A 14,997-nucleotide genomic window follows, 5' to 3' on the forward strand; every position below is an offset into this window, starting at 1 on the left:
GTCCTGCATAGCATGTGGGCATGACTTTCCAAGCGCAGACCCCAGACAAAGCTTCACTATCGCCCGCTTAACTAGTTTCGACTGTGCTGAATCATATGGCAGCAGTCCCTTCTTCTCTCGTGGGCTGTAAGACCAGCACACGTGAGTGTTTAAACAGTCTTAAATCTTAAAACTTCAACGAGTTATTGCAAGGGATTTCATGGGTAAAGGTCAAACCCTTCCAGCACTGCTAAAACGCGTCAAGGATTGAATCAAGAGACCTGTCAAGATTAAAGTCAATGGGTTTCTTTAAAAGTATTAAAAAATCGTCTACATATCTAAAAACTTTGACAACATTAGTTGTCTCTAGGATGCTAGACAGAGAACGATCCACGTCCGCTAAAAATATGTTACACAAAGCAGGTGCCACTCAGGACCCGATGCAAATCCCTTGTCGCTGCAGATAAAACCGGTTCTCGTGGGTTACAAATGTAGAGCGAAGATAAAATTCAAGTAACGACATGAAGTCATTCACCGACATACCAGGCATATATTGTTGACGACGAAAAATAAAGTTAGTTGAAAGTTTGCGCTCGTCCGAGTCTCCTGAGTCCGTGTTTTTATGTGTGTGCGCATCAATATTCTTTCCTTGCAATAATAGGCACGGGCATTCGAGCATTTCGAATATTACAGTAGTCGAATTCGCTTCGACACGAAATTATATTGTTCGAAGTTTGCAAGCACTTCAAATGAACAAATATACATACATTTGACTGTGAGAGTGCTGCGCCGTGAAACCCCCTATCCAGGAGGAATCCACACATGAAGGTTAAATGTACATATTACCATCACCTCAATTAATTATTTTTCAAGTTTAAAAGCGTGTTATATGGGCACTTAGGTATAGTAAATTTAGAAGGTAATGTACTTTACCACTGACATCTGGCACCGCCATTCAAATCTTGCTGCTATTCAAAGTTGCGTCTACTTCACTTGGAACCAAAAAAGTGACATTAGCTCATGCCTAGTTCCAATTCCTAAATGTATTGTGCAAGTTAGTTGGGTCACGACAAAAATGCTAATTTTGTTTTATATGTGGTATATTATACTATTGGAGCTATTTGATTGGGAATTATTGGACTAAGTCGCACTTTGCTTTGAGCTGTATGGGTAGGGGGGCCTTTGTCGGGCAGTTGCATCTGCCTTTGGCCCCTTCATCCCAGACAATGAGTGTCTGAATAAAGTTCAAATTCAAAGCTCAAGTGCCAGTGCGATGCTGCGTGCGCAGGGTGTGCTGCATTGAGGGGCTGGACGGGGACCGGTTTGTGTGCACGGTGGAGCTTCCCCTGGACAGCATGGTGGTGAGGAGCCGCTCGGAGCGCTACCTCATGGACCAGACTCGGGGGCCCCTGGAGACCCTGCTCAACATCCACGCGGCCACCGAGGTCAGTCGCCCACTCCGTTCCGACCTTTGGTTAAAATGAAGAGGTGCCTTGGCACACTCTCTGCAACACGCAAAGCGGGCTTCACGTGCGGTAATTCAATAAGTTGAGATACGCATTAAACCACCTGCTTGGCCATTCCTCGGTCAGTGAGTTGTTTTTTCCACCCAGCTTAATTCGTCGCTTATTTACACTACCCATCGATTCAAAAGTACGAATAATGCCTCCTTTGCTTCGGCAGCTCGTAGCCTTTTCGTCAATTTAATAAAACAGTTAGTAGCAGCCTTTGTACCTTCGTCTGTGCATGTTTTAATGAAACATAGCTACAGTAAGCAAAATTGCTTTACTCAAATTATCACTTTAATCGAAATGTCGTCCAGTCCCAACCCAAACTGACGGTGACCGTGGCAAGAGAGGGCGGCCCTTTCCGTTGCCATTGCTTGCGCGCGCAGAGGAGGAAAGGGTGAAAAAATGTGGCGCAGTGGAGGGGCTTACGGGGCAATCCACCTTCCTTGGTGCCAGCAACCCTTCCTGGCTGCGTGCACGTTCGAGGCAGAGCAGCAAAAGATGGTGCGCAAAGACCAACGTACTGCTCCGTGTGAGTTCCTCAACCTGGCAACTCTCCAGCTTTCTGACCTGTCTTCCCGATCGTACAATCGCGGCCACAAATCTCCCCATAAACTGCCTCAACCAAATTTTGAAAAAAGAAACTACAATAAAACAAAAACCGGTAACAACACAAACTTGTTTATATGACTCACCAAAAGAAAAGGAATGTCCATGCAGCTCTCAAGGTTCGCTGGCTGATTCCTGTTGTCTCTCCGCCTTTCACCACATGCACTGCTGGCACCGGTGGCATGCTTGATGGCCCAGTTTGGAGAGGGCACGGTCACGGCAGCGAGGCTGGCACGCTTCTACAGTAACGGTGAGGCCGCAGGCCCGCCTCGAATGCTCCAAGGCCATGGGTGCGTGGGCCGTATGGTGGACAATATTGTTGACCAATCACGGCCGTCTCCCGAAACGTTTTTTTTTCCCTTTCTGCCAAAGGGAGGACGTTTGGGCATGTTGGTAGCTGATCATACTTGGGGAACACTAAACGAACACTATAAGGACAGAACAAGTGAGGCGACGGACCAACAGTCACGTGAAATGCCAACTACGGTGCACCTTCTTCCACTGCGGACGACCGTCGCTGTAGCTCGAGCATTGGACGCATTATTTCAAGGTTGCAGGTTCGGACTCTGCTGGCGGCAAGTCGTTTTTTCGACCATTTTAATTGCTTCACATTTATATCGTAACTGCTAGGATACAGTTAAAAGACTGCAAATACCGTCCTAAGAGAATTTGTTGCTGGGATAGTTGGTTCGTTATGCACAGAGCACGAATTTGGTACTGGACCATTTGGTATGTCCCATACCAAATTTGTGCTCTGCAGTTTAGCAAAATACCGTCCCTGATACCTTCCTCGGCTTCATTGCCAGTTGGCATTCGTCTCTTCTGCTGGATGTCTATGCTGCCATCCTGGCCTCTGCACCCATCTTGCTGGTCTACCTGTCAGCCTGGCCCACATGTCCCACAGCCTCTCCAATGGAGCCGTTGATGTAGTCCTTCAACTTTTTCAATGAAAACTGTGTGGTTACAAGTTTGTTGGGCTACAGTGCATGTATTTTTACTTCTTTCCATGTCTTTAGTAAGCGCATTCCTTGAAGGGTATTATGCCCAGATACAAACTACGGGAGCCCTTCTTGTGCTTTGCCTTCTCTTCGTGTGAACCATTATTGCAGACTGCACACTATAGTAGGTGGAACAAGCTGCTTTAGTTTGGGCTCAACGATATCCTCGATTCCACGCATTTGACTTGCGTTAATGAAAACAATACATTGACCTGCATTGAAACACAATGTACACTCGTATTAGTTGATTACACTGCCGTGTCAAACATGTTATGTAGGAACAAAAGAAGCCAAATTTGACATTCTGCCAAAGATACCAACTCCTTCTGTCCTATCTAGCTGCCTTCAATAATACAACACAGTTTAAATCAATTGGAACCAGTTTGAAACCAGTAAGGACCATTTGTGCTTTGAGGGATACCGTTGAGAGAGCCGGCTCTGTTCACTTTAGGATGGCTAAAACTTGTGCCTGGCTTCTGTTCAATTAGCGATGTCATGCAGGTTTGTGGTCAGCTTGTCTTACATTATTCAGAAATTCACTTGACCAGATGCGAAAATTGTGTTCATTTGAGTTTGTCCTGTAATCAGTCTAATCAGCCACGAATGCAGGGTCCACTGGAAGGCAGCTCGCAGCTGTTCCTACTACAGTGGAACCCGGACACGGACAAGCCAGAAGTGCGGAGCTGGGACGAGTTGTACGGCATCCTCTCACCTGACCTCTTAGCTGTCGAGGTAAGCACGTTGCCAGGATGTCTCACACCTTTGTCCTCACCACTGTTTGCGTTGACGCAGCATTCTCCTGTTTTGTGCCGCATCGGATGCCTTGCTTCGTGTGGCATTTTGGTGCTACCGCATTCATTGATTCGCCCTCGTGGCGACTTTTGTCAATGGCAGCCACCTGTGCGTGATGTAGGGGAGAACCTGTGAGGGATTCACAGTGAAAATTGATTTATGTGTTTAACTGAAATACTAATCAGAAAATGTTGACAGCATGACCTGCTTCAGGCACGAACCTTTCCTACTATATTCGAGTGAGGTCGTGTCACGTTACCTCTACATTTCAGTTAGGTGCAGTAGTGCCTAATGCTTCCTCATAAGTCATTATCTGTTTCCTTTATGTGGCTTTAAAGGGACACTAAAGGCAAATATTAAGTCGACATTGATTGTGGAAATTGCGGTCCAGAAACCTCGTAGTGCTACTTTTATGCCAAGGAAGTGCTTATTTTGAAATAAAAATCACCTTTTAGTGGTCCGCATTGCGTTAGCGCACTTCAAATCATCCGCCTGAAATCCGACTTTCATACGTCACTGCTGCCGTGCCCAACGTTGCCCGCCTTTACTGCGCGGCCGCTGACACTAGTAGCAGCAGAGCGAAAGTAGCAGGACCCACAGCAGCAACAGCGGCCATCGAAGCCATCGAAGCTTGCTGCAATCGCCGCAATGGATGTGGACAGAGAACTTGACAACGAGACATTGGCTCGCAACGCTGGGCTCCAATTCAGTGACTTGAGCCCCGATGAACACGGTGTGCTGCTGAGGGCTCGTAGTGCCGGCGTCGTTGCATGCGGCATTTTGTCGAACTTTCTGTCAGAGCGACTTTCACGAGCGCGCAAAACACACGCGGCAGTACGCGATCCCGAAACTACCACTGAGACGCGACCGCGTGAGCGAAGGGCGCCGGGCGAAGCGCAGTTCGGCGAAAACAGAACCTTTGAACCACGCGCGCCGTTCCCCATGGCAACGCCACAGAGGTTCTTTTTTCCATGAATCAAACAGAAACGAACAAGCAACATTTTATTACGTCTTTTGATGCACGGAAGGTTCTTTTTTTATTGCTGCTAGTTTGATTACTAGTGATTTATTCTAGGCAGACTCATACGTCATCGGGATCACTTCGAAAATGTCCCACTCGTGGCGCCCATTATGTGATACATTTAGCTTTATATCTCGGTAAGTAGGGCACTGCTGTTGATAATATTGCCGTTTTAGAAGTTGTCATACATTGAGCTTTCACTCTGACATAAATTGTTATTTGCCTTTAGTGTCCCTTTAACAACAAAAAATTAAGCCTGTCAGACCCCATAATATTCTTGGTCTTAGGTGTTTGGTACTGTGTGACAAAGTCAGTGTCACTGCACATGATATTGAGAAATAATTTATAGAACGGCGCATGAACCCACAAACTGCGACTAAATTTCTCTTCATATATAGCCCATAACAAGGTCACATTATTGTATTCATGCGCATTATTGATTCAGAATGACAGATTGCATAAAGCAGGTCTGGGTGACAAAATTGTTATAGTAACTTGCATTTCGTGCACTGTAAACATAAATTGGACAGCTGGCAGAAAATATTACTAAACAACATTCGGTCATCATTACAATTTGTTGTTTGATGTAGAGTTTATACTGGCACAAGGCTTCAGAAGTACTGTGGGCCTTTAATAAACCACAGAGTATCTGGCTTCTAAAAAGCGCAATCGTCGGGGCCGCCTCTCGAGCAGAGAAGAGGTGCACTTTTGGGGTTGAGTCGCTCTTGCCCTCAACGTACAGGTGGCATTATCCTTCCTTCCAAAAAATAGCATCACCTCGATGTTACAACATATGCATGTGGAAAGAAAAGAAAAAGCAGCTAAAGCGAAAGTGCAAAATAAAGAACGTGACAAAGTCAATGAACAGTTCACAAATACAAGTGAAAGGCAGAAACAATGACCGGTGAACGATAAAAAAAAAACATGAACACGCAATGTAGAGTTTCATGCGCACAACATGAACTACGTCTGGGCTCGGTTGTTGCGATGATGTGTTTGGGACCACTTCGTAGTTGACGGCACTGCTAACACGGTGAAGCGCTGAAACACTGAGGCCACGACGGAGAACTTGGTCTCTGGGGTTGTAGGACACTTCCGTGTGGCGGATGCTGCAGCATTGTTTCCTTGGCACTTTGTGCAAATTCCTCGGCATCGTTTGTCAACTCGTAGGTGCCTCGACTTGGCAGCATAGCGTCCAGGATTGCCTGCACTTGGTGACCGTAGAGAAGCTGAAATGGCGTGAATCGTGTGGTCTCTTGCGCGGTGGTGTTATACGCGAAGGTCACGTCAGTTAAGATCCGGTCCCATGTTTTTCACTGGACGTCGATGTACATTTCGATCGTGTCTGTGAGCGTCTTATTGTGTCATTCTGTAAGTCCATTGGTCTGCAGATGGTACGCGATCGTCTTTCGGTGCCTGCTGTTGCCTAATTAAAAAACTGGTCCATAAGCTGCGCTGGGAATGCTGTCCCTCTGTCTGTTATTACGTTAGAGGGAGCACCGTATCACGATACGATGTGACGCCTGAATAACTGCACTACCTCTGAAGCCGTGGCTCATGGGATCGCCTGCTGCGTCTCAGCATAGTAGTCAGTTATTGTGACAGTCTCACCCCTTTGTTGCACGCAGGAAGAATGGTCCGAGAATGCCCATGCCAGCTTGGTCAGAACCAAGTCGAGAATGCCGACTTGGTCAAAGGGGATGCGAGGTGCTTCAATTGGCTGATGTAAGCCAGCCTGCTTGGCAGATGGTGTCTTTCGGCACTGGCCTTCACAACAGCCAAAAGTCTGGGCAATTGTACAGCCGCCCATTTTCTTAACCTGAACGGGCAGTCGACGACCGTCGAGCCGATAAGCGCCGTGTAGCAGAGTGCAGCGGCGAAATGAACAACGAGAATACACGCATGCGCGCAGTGAACATTCTGGCGCAGCTTTCGTTTGCTAGGGCTGTTCCAGGTACCAGACACCACCCCCGCTTCTTTTCAGTACCGTTTTTTATTTTCTGAACGCTGCCATTAAGTTATTGGCCTCGAAGATATTGCGTGGTGCCACCTACATTGTGACGTCACTCATAGGATGCTGGAACACCACATTTCCTGCGCCTCTGCCGTGCCACCACGCACTTTATTGTTGTGGGTACCGAGCGTGCATCCCCCTTGCTTTGAAGCTTTGAAACCATGACTCGAGGCCCCGGTGGCACCCGCGTGTCCAATTAGCATGCTACAATCGCGACCTAAAGCCGGTACAGCTGACGCTATGGAGGACGATGCAAGTGACGTTGCGAAAGCTAAGCTGGGTGTGTCCAGATAAGATCGAACACGAGGTCCCGGTCACCATTCCCGATTTTGATGAAATTTGCTGTAGGTCTAGGCATTACACCCAGAACAACGGTTTCGAAGTTAGTTTCGCGAAAAAAAAATTTGTTCGTCTGAAAAAAATATATAGAAATTTTGGCCGCAAAAAACACTTTTTCGCCAATTTCGCGATTTCTGTATTTCGAGCGCACCTAGGGAAAAAACGGTGCACTTCTCAGTCACAATATTTATTCCCCTCGAAGAACAAGTTAAATACAATCTTATGAGTCTAGTATTTTCCTTGTTTGTCGAAGCACTTTTGAAGAAAAAAATCCCAAACTTGGCAAATCGCTCAAAATACCTGTATTTGAGGAATTTATTGCTGCAAACAAGTTAAAGCGAGGATAACAAAAATCAATACATCTTAACTTTGATACCTTCGCTCTCTTTTACAGTGATTTTCGTGGTTTTATCAGGCTCCATTTTACTCGATAATTGGGCTGAAACATAAGTAATTTACCAAAAACGCCGAACTTTGAAAATAGTTTTCTCAAAAAGGCCATTTTTAATTTTTTTTTAAATCCCTCTGATTGAAGTCAAGGACGTCATCTATCATCCTGCCTAAAAAAACGTTGCATTATTTTGGTTGCTAACAAGTTATAATGCGTCAAATGTGACCAAGTCAGCCTAGCGGCCGCGTCGTTCCTTCTGTGCTGAAACTCGGATATACGGTGTTCAAAATACTTATACGTGACATAATCACAAATACGTAGCTCCACACCAACAAATGCGCAGCCAGGTGTCGTGGTTCAGCAGGCTTTGTCTTGTGATCAGCCACTTGACAAACCCGCAGTAGCGGCCGCTCGATGCGGCGGGCGCTCGCATTACATGAGTGCCGCTTCGACTGCAGATGAGCTCCGCTTGCGCGCCAAACTACGCTCAGAGGACGAAAGAGAGAAGGAATGCATCCCTGTGAAAGATAAAGGCCGTTAAGTGCCAACAAAAGCCATATTATACAACGAAAGCTCTGCCGGTAATTTTGCAGCAACACTGCTAGCACTGCTAGCAGTGTTGCTGCAACGCTCGGGCCAATTTTTTGTATTATTCAATGGCGCCGCTGCAGCGAACTGGATTGGCACTAGTCATTCACAGTAAGGTTAATCACCGGTCTTCGGCACGCCAAACATGTCGATCGGTGACCCGGTAGGCATGTCGCCTGCAAAAACGGAGTGTGTCTTCGCTGCGTAGCTGTGGTTGCTAGGCAGACCTATGCGCAACTCTGCTACCTGAAGGTAGCATGTACAGTGACTCTAGGACCCGTGGGCTTTCCGCGCTCGGGAAGCACGCGGAAATCGAGGGGCGTCGGCTACGCGCTGTAGTTGTTTGCGCCGAGTTTCCACACAGGCATGTCATTTACAACAAATGCAGTGATTCCACTCCTGCGCCAACTGCGCCAAAGTGCGCCAAATTGTATTTACTGCGCCATCCTGATAATATCGACGAAAATTGCGCCAAACTGCGCCAAAGTCTTAGGTTTGGGGGCGTCTATAACCGGCAATCGCACGGACGGCGCGTCAGAACATATGCAGCTTGATCTTGGGGCTGCCAAAGTCGCAACCATGGACCAAGAATTATTCCGCTGAATAAATAGCGCTCGCACGTGCGTCCCGCATAAGCCACGATGCCAAGCACGGTGCCGACGCAGCTTCTGTTCTGCAAGTCGGCTCGACAGCAAAACGCGCTCTCCGCAGACTCGTGACGTCTAGGCCTCTCGGTAGCGAGAAAGTGCGAAGGCGATTCATTGGCGGACGTCGTCTGTTCTAGAAACGCTGCTGATAGCTCGTTCCAAGCGTCGCACGGCACGTAAGGAAAGCAATGTTCAGTAATAACTACATGTGTGCTGCTAAAATGTCTGTCACTTCTGTTTCCGGACATCGCGGAATGAAATCTGGGATCGCTAGCAGTATATATATGGAACAATATCGAATTTTCCTTGCTTCGCGTTTATGGAAGAGCACGCGAACGGTGGAAACACGTTCACACTTTTCCTAGGATGTACTTTATCCATGGATCTTCATTAGGAAGAGCTTTTTCGTAATTGCTTATACGAGCGCGTCCGAGTTTAATTACTCTGTGGTGAATACCCCCTAAAAGGCCCTGCCCTTTCGAGCTCACGTGCTAGGGTTCCAATTCGAATTTGTTGCTTGCTTTTTAAAAATGTCATCTCATTAATAAAAGCATATATCCTGGTCGGAGCAGCCGCAAATACGCAGCTGTCAGTAGCGGGCCCGTCACTGACGGCCCACAGTGAAGCGGCTGCCCCATGTTACACGTCCGCCCCTCGCTTTCGGGGGTCAATAGCTGGCGGGTAAAAAACTCAGTTTCGCTTAAGGGCGAAACAATGAATGCGATACCAACAAATTGTATTGTTAAACGAAGTAAGGCTAGCAGCTAACTCTCTTGGATTCGATCTCGCGTAACTCAACAAAACACTAGTTTAAGGGAATATGGCCGCTCCAGGAACCGAAGCGTTTTCTTGCTCTGAGTTCTCTAAACACGAAGTAAGCGTTGAGAGCACAGCAAGTTTACGAGCCGTCTCTTGATGCCTCGAGATGGCGCGCGCAAGCGACTGCTCCCTTTGAACGATGCGGTCCCCCCCCCCCCCCCGCGCTCCTCTGGCGTCCTTTCATGCTCCTTACGAAAGACGGGCGGGGCGTTTCCTCTCTGTTTGATGAGCAATCGATGGCAGGCCTGCACGCGGGAAGATGTTATCTCATATGCGCTTCCCGTGCGACGGAGACAGACGGCCGGCTAGCTTAATCTCCGCTTCAGCCGCGTTCGTCGCCAGCGCTCGCGAGCTGTTACCCGCGGCTAGAATGCGCGCGGTGATGTTATTAATTTGGTCTTTGTACAGAAAATTACGGCAATGGCGACGACAAAAATCCGCGGAGAGCGTCCATATAATTATTATCACAATAAACATTTTAAAAAAGTTGAGCCATTTCACTCAGTGAAGTGGATGATAAGCGAAGCTGTTTCGCGCATGGCAAGGAGGTGACATGGTGGAGGGCAGTTTGGTATGTAAGTCCAGGTTGTTAACGTTCAATACGCAATATTAATGCGAAAGCATCAGATGCTTTATCAAACACGAAAGTTGACCGTCGGCGGCGTCAATCGATCGATGCAAAAATAATCATATGATGACGCCATCACGACGTCATAGATCGTCGAAACTTGTGACGTCATCATGGCGTCATATATCGTGATGTCACGTGATGACGCCATCACGACATCGTCGCTTTACACTGCTTCCGTAATCGGTGCGCCGATCATGGAGCTAGCGCAAAACCAGGTGAGGTGCAGAAACCTTGCAGGGAAGGAGGGGGAGGATCAACCCGTCGATCGAGAAGAAAAAGAACCCGGCTTTCGCCTTGGAGTCTTTTTAGGGGAATGCATTAGGGACAGTGTGGCTCTTTGGCATTGAGGCACTGGTGTACGTCACGGCGTTTGCCTACAATGTCTGCTGATAACCACATAGATGTATTTAGAGTGTTATTTCTTGAAGTGCAATTTTATTGATCTGGTATTCTGCTTATTTGCTAGTGTCGAAAATAATCGCCGAAGAGGTTAATTCAGAACACTCAACTGCATGAGCCCTTATTTTTTCATTAGCGAGTGAAGTATGGTGTTCTCCTGAGATGATTTTTTCCATGAGATTTGCAATGAATCGAAATATTTCTAGCCTTCATAAGAGCCCCATAGTAATATTCCGGTGCTTGAATTTATTGCAATATGCTTCTGTAGTGCACTCCAGGATGTAAAATTTGCTGCTCCAGAGTGCTCCCAGATGCAAACTTATCTGCTCCAAAGTGCTCCAAGATGAAAATTTTGCTGCTCCAAAGTGCTCCAAAACGGAAATTTTGCTGCTCCAAAAATTGCTCCAAATCAGAAGTCCTCGGTAGCATCACTGCAAATGACATTAGGTGAACTTAATGTCATTTTACCTGCCTGCTGTCACACGACGAAAACAAATGACATTTTAAAATGATGACCATGACCTTAGCACTCCGGAGCCGTGACGTTGGGAGAAATAAAAATCTATTAAAACTTGCATCTCACATGCGTGTATCCTAGAAAATAATTTTCTATCACTAAAAAGCTGCTCGAAGCCGTTTTACACAACTTGCCACAGCTGTACGACACAAACGAAGTCAAGCCAAGAACCAATCGAAAACCAACATGGCCGACGATATGACCGGGCGTGCGTACAGTGAACTAAAGCGTGCGAGCACGACTGACACTCCGGCTGCAGAAATGAGACAGCGGCAGCTAATTCGTGTAGTCACCACCTTGATCACCAAAACACGTGCAATCGGACGATCAACACCCGCGATACGGGCAACAGCAAGAGAGCACAAATGAAACATGGCCGGCGTCCAGCCGCTGTAGTTGAGAGTAGCTTTCTTTTAGAAACTTTCGCGCGTGCTGTTACGTGATCAAACCAGTAATAAGTTAATCTAGTAAAGAATAAGATATTTACGAATTACAAAAGTTACGCATACATAAGTCAACAGTTATCTCCCTAAAAGGTCCCTGGTGTCGAGACTACGCATTCGGTCCAAAATCGAATGCGAATGTGTTTCGGGAACTCATTCGACTGGAAATGTCATTTTCATCGAATGGCATTAGTTTCCCCGTGTGACAGCAAACAAATGACATTACAAACGAATGACATTAGCTGTAAATGACATTAGATTTGCCGTGTGACAGGGGTATAATTGTTAATAGATTTAGCCTTTAATCGATTAATTACTTTCGGTGGAATGTTTTAATCGATTAATCGACATTTTTTATGGGTGCTTTAAAACCGATATCTCTTTGTTTGAGAGGCATCGTTCGTGTTCGATATGGACCCAGATCTTTTTATCAGACGCGCTGACGATCGAAAATTCCCACTTTCGAAAGTGTCGACGACGGGCCCCTTGTGTCCAGTGTACGAAAATTCCCACTTTCGCACGCTGGACACAAGGGGCCCGTCGTCTTTGGTTGATGTCGCGGATTCAAGCATCTGTGGCCATCATCCCTGGACTATTCGGCAGCAGGTCGTATTTTCTCGAAGCCTGCCTACTCGAGCTCATCGAAACCGGAGGCGCGTTCGGGGACCGCACTGGTTGGAAAGTCGCAGCTGAAACATGCAGTGTGGCGGAGGGTGAGGAAATCCCGAGAAAGGTAAAAGAGAGACGAGGAGGAAGAGGAATTAAATGAGACGCTCGCTCTCGTAAGCATGGCATCTTTTCTCGGTTTGTCGGTTAGATATTGTGGAAGCCCTACATAATACTATAATTGCGGACTGACGCGATGTTTTCCTTGAGGTCACCCATGCAGAGATTACACAGAAACATACTGGCCTCAAACAGACCATCGGTACAGGCAACTGCGAGAAATAGAATGACACGAGTTTCTGCCTCCCAGCTAGAATAAACAGCAGCTGCGCCAGTATTCTCCGCAGGTTTAATCTGATCGTTGCCTCAACACGGCGCCACTCGCACCTTTTCAATCGTGCGTACTGCCTGAACTGTGAGCGCTATCTATGTGTATCAGACATTACAACATAAATTTCGCGAGCTGTCCTTCTTTCTTGTCGCAGCAGAAGACGGTGGCCTCTAGCTGAAAGCTGTATTTCTCCCTAAGTATGCGACCATACAGTATAACTAAATGCTACAAGGTCACTTCTTCAATAGTAATGCACTGGATGCTAGACGTTCGGTAAACCGACACGTAAAGTTGTGGATTACATAAAGGGCCAGCTGTTCGTATCAGGATCAACTACGGGCTGTCCAGAGGGTTCACGATGGCGCCCTAAGGCTCGGCCTAACGGTGCCGACGTGGACGCGGCCCGCCTCGGTCTGAAAAGACCGGGCTTCAGGACTCTTAATAAAGTTTTGTGAATGAATATAAGACCCTTTTCACAATTCGCGAGTGCGCATTCCTGCGCTACATTTTCTCTCAACTAATGGCAGCAACTTTCGTGCTTCAAGTGGAGACAAGGTCGTAGTTGCACGTGCTGTCTATTGTGCGTGTTCGTGTCAAGAGAGCCGAGTCTACATTTTCCGCCTCCCAGCGCAAGCAAACCGCGCTTGAACACTCTGTTTGAAGAAGTCACTAGCTGCCATTAATTGGGCTAACTGCATCGCAAGAAAGCTAGCTGAACAATTATGAAAATGGTATAAACCCTATTTAAGGCGGACAGTTGGGCTATACAGCATAATAAAAGATGGTCACTAGCTTCCTTGTGTTCTTGACACTAGCAAACGCGTCTTAATATGTATATACGGATTACCTAATCCTTTCCCCATCATCGTACTTCATCACTCTTTTTCCCCCGTTGCGTTTTCCCCGGTGCAGAGTACCGTATTTACTCGCGTAATGATCGCACCCCTAAATTTTGTCGTCTAAATTTGATTTTTCTTTTTCCCCGCGTAATGATCGCACCCCGAACTTGCCGCATCGATATGTCGTGTGCCAAGTCTAGCCGATGATCATCGCGTTTATCATCTGTCGAATGTTGCGTTAATAACTCTTCCAAACTCGCCAAGTGAACTGCACGCACCAAACATATTCGTAATTTTTGCCCACCGTTGGCGGAAACGTGCCATTTAGGATTGCAGTAAAGGCAAATGCCGCAGTTTTCACTGAATGCCCGCCATGTGTTTTATGTCTGTGGCAGCTGAACGCGCCCATCTTTGTTTCTGTGATCTGAAAGCAGGCATCACTACGCTAATGCCGTAAATTTACTGATTTAAATGAAAGCATTCCTTATTTAGACAGAAGAGACTGTTTTGACGCGCGTGACGTACTCACAACCACCGTGACTGACGAAAAGAAAAAAAAAAAATGCGGTCGCTTGCTTCGCTAGAGTGACCTAGAATAGGGGGAGTGTCCAAAGCGCCGGCTCCCGCGTGGGCCTTTTGCCGTGAACTCCCGCGCCGCGCCGCTGCTGCGCCGGACCCGTGGGCTTTCCCCGCTTGGGAAGCGCGCGGAAAGCGAGGGGCGTCTGCTACACGCTGTAGTTTCTTGCGCCGCGTTTCCACACAGAGCACTTGAAGTCTACTTAACTTTAATAATGCGGTGCGGAATGGAGCTTATCCATCTTTAAGCGTTGTGTTAGTGCTGGGGCAACAACAGAATGCAAAAAATCATGTGTCAAGCGGCATCAGCGTGGCCTAGTTCCGGTCACAGAGTTCGAGAACGTTGGTGCGTGCGTAAAAACGCGTAAAACGGACAAGCACAAGCGAAGAACAAAAAAAAATACTTTATTCGGACGAGTAATCGGGCAATAGCATCACGCATGCTCGAATTAAGAGTAATAAAAAATGTAAATTGCACGCGCAGTCAGCTGAAATACTTGCGCACAGTGACCGCTTCACACTACGAGCTTTTTGCTCATGGTCGCCACTGGTTTGCTAGCCATACGCACACCGCTTTATTCGACAATTCATTAGCCTCCACTAGCTCTTTATTGTGGACGGAGCACACCGGGAAAACGCAAGGGAAACAAAAAAAAAAAAAAAGAGTAGAGACGGCCATACGACCACAATGCTGTTGGCTTATTTTTGCTTCTGAGGTAGCGTACAACAATGGCTCACCGTGCGCAAACATTTGAAAGAAAAGCAATGCGAGGTAAACTAACCTTGTTCCACAAGTTTTTGCATAAAAGGCTTAATATAGAAAATGCGCTTTACAAATATCCAGATATCATGAAACAAAGTTACAAATGCCCCCATTCTTGCTGTACAAG

At 46.9% G+C, this 14,997-nt stretch overlaps 1 protein-coding gene across 1 annotated transcript in view; it reads left to right on the forward strand.

Moving 5' to 3' along the window:
- LOC119395565 (WD repeat and coiled-coil-containing protein) overlaps positions 1 to 14,997 on the forward strand; it is a 253,218-nt gene that overhangs the window by 59,848 nt on the left and 178,373 nt on the right. The window contains exons 7-8 of the mRNA XM_037662540.2: positions 1,268 to 1,424; positions 3,704 to 3,826. Coding sequence (XP_037518468.1) covers positions 1,268 to 1,424; positions 3,704 to 3,826 — 280 coding nt within the window. The remainder of the gene's footprint in view (positions 1 to 1,267; positions 1,425 to 3,703; positions 3,827 to 14,997) is intronic.

This window comes from Rhipicephalus sanguineus, chromosome 6 (assembly GCF_013339695.2).
Source record: "Rhipicephalus sanguineus isolate Rsan-2018 chromosome 6, BIME_Rsan_1.4, whole genome shotgun sequence".
NCBI classification, from domain to species: Eukaryota; Metazoa; Arthropoda; class Arachnida; order Ixodida; family Ixodidae; genus Rhipicephalus; species Rhipicephalus sanguineus.